Genomic DNA, 8,700 nt, shown 5'->3' on the forward strand with positions numbered 1-8,700 from the left:
TGTCTTATATAAAGAACAATTCCTCCTCCAAGTAGTATTTTTCTTTTTTCCTTTGTGGATTCACTTTTATAGAATTTTTTACTTTTTCATAATCATAGAATATTCATTATTTAAAAAAATTAGGAAAATAAATACTTTTGGATATAATCAGAGTTAAAACACACAGATTTCATTCCTATTTTAGATAAAGATAGTTTTCTGGAATCTAAAATAGATATTTTAAAATATTCATTATTTTTATTTTAAATTATGATTTTAAAATATTCATTAAGATTTTAAATTATGATTCTTCTATCATCTTCCTTCTATCTAAAATATTCATTATTATTTTTTTAAAAAAGAAAAATAAATATTTTTGGAATGGTAGTTATAAGAAAAAAATTATAAAAATTCAATATTTATTTATCACCAATACATTTATTTAATATTTAAAATATATTTTTTTGTTAATTATTGAGTAAGACTATTTTAGTAATTTTACATGTTGAAAATTAAATTTTATAAATAAAAATTTTTAAGAAACATAGTATTTTTCAAAACTCTAATTCTTTATTATCTTAAAATATAATTATTTTGAATATTTTTTCAAAGGTAATCAATCATTTACTTCAATTGTCATTGAAAATACGTGTCAAAATTGTTTATTTACAATTAGCAAGAGTAATTCTGGAACTAAAAATTTATTTAAAAAAAAATCTAGGACTAAAACAATTCAAATCAAATCATTTGTGTAAAGGAATATGAAATAGGACAGCTAGAAGATATCCTATGCTATAAAGCACGGATCAACATTTTTTCCAAAAATTATAATATAATAATATAATTACTATTGTTATATTTGTTTTTAAATATTATTTTGTATGAGACGATATTTACTTTTAATATTGCAATTGTTTGGTAAATCTACATATTATTTTTTAAATACTAATTATTTTATAATATTATAGTAGTTTATTTGTTTGATATATTACTTTTTTATATTGTTTGTTTGTTGTATTTGCATTATTATTTTTTGAAATATTTTAAAGTAGTAGTTATTATATTCTAATTGTGACCAAATAAAATATATTTAATTTATCAACCACATAAATTTAGTTTTACCAACCAACACAGATTAAGTAATATATCTTTGATTTTAAAAATTCATATCACAACATATGCAGCAAAAAATTTGCATATTTATTTATCATATGTATTATATGATAATTCAAAACAATCTGTAAATGAAATAAAAGGAAGATTATAGGAGAATCATAATTTAAAATCTTAACAAAACCTTCCAAATATAGTTCTTAAAATAATAATTTGGATACTTAGCTATAAAATCTTACTTTTTAAAATTCTGATTGGTTTATAATTTTTTTAAATTAATTATTAATTTGCATCCATAATTAATTAGAGAGAGAATTTTTTTTTTGGAAAATAATAATTATTTAAAATATCTTATTAGTCTAATATTAAAATTATATTTTTATCCTTACTGAAAATTAAATATTTACCTTATGACCAATGCATGACAATGTAATTTTTTACACTTTATAAGAGTAGAATTATATTTGTACTTCTCAATTAATATAGTAGGATGATAAAGTAAGAAAAGGATAATATATATCATATCATATCATACCTTACTATTATATTTATTGAATAGACCTCTTATGAATACAATAATATACTTAATTTTGTACTAGCTTCCAAATCTAAAAACTTGACATTAGAAAAAAGTTAGAACTCATGAGTAATATTTTAGAAAAAACTGTTATTAAATATACCAAATTGTGAGTTATAATGGATAGGAAAATATGTGTCTTGTACTCTTGTTATTTCTAGGACAATATATGTTTGGAATCTTACAAAATAAATATTACAAGTTATAATTATAATGATTTAAATAGTGTGAAAAGCTAAGTAATTGATATTTGTAGCAGTTAAACTCATTATAACCCACTTATTGTATATATGCATCCATTTTAAGATTGGCCCAAAAATTACACATGAGCCTAATTATTAATGAATATATAAAAAGATAGAATTCTAAATGGTTGGATAAAGAGAGAAATAAACTTTAATTACTAAGACCATAATAAGGTTTACTTGCATGGTGTTTAATCCCAATTTCCTTCACGGGATTAAAATAATATGTATTAATTATTCAAAATCGATAAGTGATACATCATTAAAGAAAAATTACTAAAAAATAGTTTAACAATAATATTATATGAATTAATTATTTTAGAATGTATAAAAATACAAAATAATTTTAGGAATATCAAATGTAATCAATATAAAAATATGATTAAACACCATGTTTTTGTTTTGATATTTATCATGTTTTATATGACTTAATGAACCCAGGAATATCCAAGGCCAGAATGGACACAGTAGAGAATTAAATCTTTACAAGAAAATGTTATTCTGCGATACCAATTGTCTAGGTTTACATTAAAATTTGGATGGTTCAAGACATCATGTTCACCTCCTGACTAAGTAAATCCGACAGATATTAAAATGATGGTTTCAAATCTAAAAAATTTTACCTTTAAGATATAATAACATCTTTTATATTCTCGAACGTATGTCTAGTCTGGTTTAAGTTGTGTCTAGTTTAGTCAACTCTAGTTTGTAAAAATATTTTTTGAGTCTTTTTATGTTTAGTTTGTAATTTCTATTCATGTGTAGTATTGTTGGACCTCAATTTACTTAAGCGAAGTGGATTTAGTAAAGTTGAATGTGTGAATGAAAAATTGGGCCTTAATGTTTTAGCCTTTTCTCGAGTTGGAGCTCCAAGAGGAGTGGGTCATATTGAACAGAGTCAAATATTTGCTTCAGGTCTCCGTGAAACTCGATCTCTTTGGTTTCATGATCAAGTGGAGAGTTAGATTTCTTTGAAAAATATTCACTTTTTCATGTTGCTCACCTCCTAGATTTGCGATGGACTTGGTAAAATTATGTAAAATCAATTTCAAAGTAATCCAGACCTCTATATAAACACACATTCAATTCATCACATATGACTGACGAAGTTGAGAAAAGACTTAGAACACCAAAACTCCAACAGTCACTCTCTGTCACAAAGTAAGTATTCTCGAAAGTATCATAGTGTATAGTTTGTGTAGAGCCAGTGTGTTTAAGTGATAACAAACCCGATTGTAAATGTGTTGTATCTTGGGATTCTTGTAACCACAAATACTGTCGTACTATGGAGGTTTTAAAGAGTTAAAGAAAATAGATTTTGGTTTTGCCTCCATTTTTTTCTTAACATTTGTGTGTTTTTCTCATATACAATACCTCTAGGTAATGTGACAAATTTCTACCTCCTACAACAGAATCATAAATACAATAGAATTTTAATTTTTTTTTACTTTGTTTAATCTACGTACATATTCGGGTGGTAATGTCGTTTGTCTCTCTCCTTCAAGATTTGAAGAAGATAGCTAAAGAGAATGAAACTCTTCTCTAGATTTCACTCTTTCTTCATGTTCATCAAATTTATATTGTCTCCAATGGAAAAGGAACAGAAAATTTTACTTGAAAATGTTTTGTACAAGTTTAACTCGTATATCTTAGGAATTAAGTGGAAATGGAAACAGAAATGAAAAAACAAATTATCGAGATAATACAAAACTTTTTAACAATCTTTTAAAAATTTTCATTTAATTTAATTTCTATGATGTTGTTAAATCATCAAAATTCTTTCTAAATCCCAAACCAATATCTCTTATATTTATTTTTTGGTTGGACTAAAAGAGTTCATATTTATTACCTTCATTAGAGTAATTTTCTATGTTTTTATATATGGAAGAAAAAAAATCTTCTGAAGCTATGGTTAGTATTAAATATTTGTAGTTTATTTTTATATTACCTATTTTTTACAGCACAGTAATAGGAGTAAGCTTACAAACTATCACTTAGCGTCTTAACCCATCATTGTCATACTCTAACTACGCAGTTGACCAGTTGTACATAGTTACCATCATTTTTAGTTTAAACATAAATTGATTATTTCATAACACCAACAAACCAGATGAAACACCCCAAGTCCCAACTTATGTATATAAGTTTAGTAGATAACAAAATTACACACGTTATAATACATTCCAAACTCCTTCCTGACACCACAACGAACAAGCATAGAAACTCACCGTTGACAAGTCTACTGCTCAAATTTGAGTTTTGATGCTGCGGGAGATTCGCCGGAGAGAACTTTAGCAATGGCTCTGATGGTGTTTGGTGTAGTTCGACAACATCCTCCAAACAACGACGCTCCTTCATCTTTCCATTTACTCACGTACGGCACAAAATCCTCCTCTGACTCTTCCCCTGACTTCTGCATTATTACATTAAAAAAAACCTCCAAAATCAGATTTGTTAGTTTGTGTTTAACAAGAATTTTATATAATAAACACTCACAATCCATTTCTTGTTCAAACCGTCGTAGACTTCTCCGCTATTTGGATAGACAACGATTGGTTTGCGGGTTACCTAGTAAAAGAAATTGTCAGTTGCTTTACCCGCAAGGCAAAAAACAGGGTAAAAGGAGATGAGAAAAGAAAAATAAAAAAGTAATTCCATCATTGTTTATAAAGTTACCTGGCGCAAGGAGATGATCAAATCGTGAATGAATCTTGGTGAAGTACAATTGATTCCGATAGCCACGACTTTCTTGCAAGCATCTGCCACTTTCGCACATTCTATAACCGAATCTCCTCGTGGCACCCTGACTCCGTCCTTAGAAATGAAGGAGAACCATGCCGGAATGTCCATGTCTTCCTCCTCAAGAAGATCCGCATAAGCCTATAAATATGTGGAAAAAAAACGTATACATAAAACTAAAAATATATATAAACATAGGTCAATTCTAGACTAATAGCATGTATATGCATGTGAAATGTGATTACAATTTCAAAACTACCATCATGCAACCATTGGAATAAAGTCTAAAACTACTTAATAATACTCTGTAGTTACTTAAAAAGTTTATGTTAGTAATTTTTACCTTTTTTTGTCTATAACATGGAATGCTTGAACTTGGGTGGTTATACAAGGACACAGCACTAAACAAAAACGACTAGAATATTCCTTTCACTTTGTTGGTTTAATTTATCTAAGTAGTAAACTTAAGATACCTCGGCTTCGAGCTTATTTGGAATAGCCTCGAATGCGATGAGATCAGCTCCAGATTTCTCTAAGATTTGAACTCTTCTTCTATGGAAGTCTTTCAATGTCTCCTTACTCACAGAATCTCCATATAACCCGCTGCAAAACATTTCATTACAAATACAAATGAAATTAAATTTATTTAGCAAACCAAAACTTTTTGTATGGATAGATTCAACCAATTTACTTAAACTTTATTTTTCCAATTCTAGACTAAAATGTAAGAAAAATGACTAGGATCAATCAAAGAACCTGTATTCGGATCCGTCGGCGAGATAAGCTCCATAGCTACCAACGGAACCTGCGACAAGAACAGGTTGTCCAGAAGCTTTTCCAGCGTAGAAATCCCATAAACCTTTGCGGCATCTGCTGTAAAAAATCTCACGTGCCTCGCACGCGATTTCAACGCTCCTCCTCAGTAAACTCTCTGCTTCTCCCACCGATAAACCTTTTGCCACAAATCCTTGGATCGTTGCCTTTGTAATAAATTAATTTGATTAAACTAAATTGCGAACCCAGCATCTTGATGCTTTTTGATTCCTAATTAAGTTCTATGTATTTATTCAGATTCTAAGCTACTAATTTCCTCTCTTTTTTTAACTACTCATGCATCAGTTACTTCAAGTAGAAAGAAACCAATCAAATGCTTTAGTAATATAAGTCAAAGTTAAAGCATGTGCATCAGTGAGAATTCGTTGAATTTCTCACCAATATAATATTAACTTTTTTAATATAAAAAAATTCGAGAATTTTTTTTTAATATTATGAGAATTTGTTAAAAATATTTATTTTGATATACTTTTTTTTTTAAATGTATTTTTTTGGCCACTTTTATTTCTGCACTCCATTAATTTTTAATGATCATTTTACTCTTAGATAAAAAAAATATTTTATTTAATAAAAATAAAAAACAAAATTTTTCCACCAAAAAAATTTCTGACATATTCTCCCGCCAAAAAAATTTCCCACCAAACAAAAATTTAATAACAATTTTTGACAAAAAAAATTTTCCGCCAAAATTTTTCCCGCCAAAAAAATTGTACAAGGTTTTTAAAAGGTTTTATAAGGTAGAAACCTTATAAAAGTCTTATAAACACCTCGTAAACGCTTTTACAAAATATTTAAAAGAGATTTAAAAGTTTTTCAAAGAGTTTTAAAATGTTTTTTAAAAGAGTTTTAAAAGGTTTTTAAAAGGTTTTTTTAAACACTTTGTAAACGTTTTTACAAGGTTTTTATAACTTTTTTAAAAGGTTTTCAAAATATTTTTAAAAAGTTTTTTAAAATGTTTTTAAACACTTTGTAAACGCTTTTACAAGGTTTTTAAACACCTTGTAAACGCTTTTAAAAGGTTTTTAAACACCTTGTAAAAGCTTTTAAAAGGTTTTTAAAAGCATTTAAAAGGTTTTTATAAAGTTTTTAAATACATTGTAAACGCTTTTACAAGGTTTTTAAGAGCGTTTACAAGGTTTTTATAAGGTATAAGTTTTATTTTTTTGCCGGAAAATTTTTCGATTTTAGCGAAAAAAAATTTTTGGCGGGGAAAAAAATTTTTGACGGGAAAATTTTTCGATTTTGGCGTAAAAAAAAAATAATTTTTGGCGGGAAATTTTTTTTGATTTTGTTGACTGTACATTCTTGTTGTCATTAAAAAAAAAAGTAATTTGGTAGTTTAATATAAAAAAGGGTAGTTTTAAAAATGGTCTATGGAAGAGTATTTTTTAAAAAAAACATGGAAAATGAGGTATTTTTGTGAATGCCGCTAATATTATATATCCATTAGTGAGAAACTCAAATTTTTCATTTACATAATATTATTATTTTAATATAAATTATTTTTTAAAAATTTAAAATTTTATTTGAATATTTATTTATTATTTTGTTTTGCATTTAATTTTAAATTATTAAAATATATTATTCATATTTTTTAGCCGTATTATTACTTATTTATATATTTAATTTTATTAATTATTTATATTTTATATCATATATCATATTATTAATAATAAAATAATTGCATAATGAAATTTATTAGATAGTTAATTTTAGTTTAAAATTTATTAAAAAGATAAAAATAATAAAATAATAAAAAATAAACTATTTAATAAAAAATTAAATTTTTAAAGATTAAGTTATTATAATAAAATATAGTTATTCAAATAGTGACATATGTCACCATGTGATTAGTTCTCATAGATTTTTTAAGATTTCTTAAATATATTCTGTCTTATTTTGTTTAAATATTATTATTTTATTTTTTATTTATTTTTATATAAAAAAATCTCTCCCAGAATCTACTGATGCACATGGTCTAGTACCTGATAAGATGCGGTAGCGATGATATTTGCACCAGACTCGAGGTAATCCAAGTGCACCTATTAGAAGAAAACTATAATATTAATATAATTTTCCTATAATATTTCTGATATTTTTAGTTTTGGCTGCAACATAAAAACACTAGTAGTAGTTTTTGTTTTTATTCCATTTAAAGATGTTACTAGAAAAATGGAGTGACAGTGAAGTAAAACGTCGTGGTATAAAACGTACACGTTTGCGTCGCTGTCGCAGCTAATGTTCATAGATTTGTGCATAGATATACGAGTACCTCTGTTTAAGGTATCACTGTTTATTTGTGCATATACGAGCTTCATCGAAAACATCGAACTTGATAAATAAAAAATATCGTTGCAAAGAAACAAAACCAAGTTTATAGAGTCAAGAATAGACCAAAAATATTAACTCGAACCACTATCCTCTGTCCGTACATAGGTTCTCACTCAACTTTATTTTTATTTTTTTGGTAGAATCTCACTCAACTTTATAATTCTAAATCTTATATATAGAAGAATATATAAAATATATCTAATTAATAAGTGTCTGAAGCCAAACGAATTCTCAATATTTTTGTTTCCCCCCACTTAGATATCCCCATGGTGACAAATCATTATTTAAAATTGCAGCTGAAAATAACCAAACAAGATTATACGAAGTTTTGAGAGTGCATCATTCAATAACTATAGATCACTCTGAATTGTCAATATTTGTCACCGTACGACTAAACCCATCTTAGAAGAAGAGTATGAATTTCTACATATGATATATTGTATATATAACCTTTGTGACGAGGTGAGGAGAAGTAATGAGGCACTTGGCACTCCAAAGTGGATCATTGATGTCAGCCCCATAGCGTTGTAGCTCCGTCGCAAGCCCTCCATCCACCACCGCATAGCCGCCGCACTTCTCCAAAAACTCCGTCATCAACGACGAGGTTTTCTCTTTCACCAAAGATCCCATATTGTTAGTTTACAAGAAAAAAAAAAAAGATCCCATATTGTTTTGAATATAAACAAAGTGTGTATACGTCTGTAAGATGGAGTCGAATTATATCGAAGATGAGATGTTATCTGTGATCGTGAGAATGCTTATATATGGGAAATGTCGAAGTTACATGTATACCCTTATGGTAATGTTGGTTATATAGTTGTGGATCGACCTTATATGCTTTGTAGTTTGTACCAACCTATAAGCTTTTGTAATGAGGAAAAC

At 27.1% G+C, this 8,700-nt stretch overlaps 1 protein-coding gene across 2 annotated transcripts; it reads right to left on the bottom strand.

Moving 5' to 3' along the window:
• Positions 1-3,976: 3,976 nt before the first annotated feature.
• On the bottom strand, positions 3,977-8,700 carry LOC104746739 (homocysteine S-methyltransferase 3-like). Of its 2 annotated transcripts, none has more exons than XM_010468263.3 (7): positions 8,269-8,700; positions 7,473-7,529; positions 5,410-5,633; positions 5,127-5,256; positions 4,591-4,794; positions 4,411-4,482; positions 3,977-4,327 (listed from the first exon to the last, which is right to left on the bottom strand). In XM_010468263.3, exons 1-7 carry the CDS (start codon positions 8,446-8,448, stop codon positions 4,154-4,156), a joined length of 1,041 nt encoding a protein of 346 aa, XP_010466565.1. In that variant the 5' UTR covers positions 8,449-8,700; the 3' UTR covers positions 3,977-4,153. The 2 variants fall into 2 exon arrangements, with proteins under 2 accessions (XP_010466565.1, XP_010466566.1); XM_010468264.3 differs by having other exon boundaries at positions 3,977-4,324; positions 8,269-8,691.

Source organism: Camelina sativa, chromosome 15 (assembly GCF_030686135.1).
Source record: "Camelina sativa cultivar CO46 ecotype springtype chromosome 15, ASM3068613v1".
Lineage (NCBI taxonomy): Eukaryota > Viridiplantae > Streptophyta > Magnoliopsida > Brassicales > Brassicaceae > Camelina > Camelina sativa.

What these genes read in the sequence shown, in the direction of transcription:
- LOC104746739 (XM_010468263.3), bottom strand. Translation starts at nt 8,448, where the DNA reads ATGGGATCTTTGGTGAAAGAGAAAACCTCGTCGTTGATGACGGAGTTT. An exon ending in CTCCTCACCTCGTCACAAAG is followed by an intron (nt 7,530 to 8,268) that starts GTTATATATACA and finishes TTCTTCTAATAG; the next exon opens with GTGCACTTGGATTACCTCGA. An exon ending in GTTTGAACAAGAAATGGATT is followed by an intron (nt 4,328 to 4,410) that starts GTGAGTGTTTAT and finishes GTAATAATGCAG; the next exon opens with AAGTCAGGGGAAGAGTCAGA.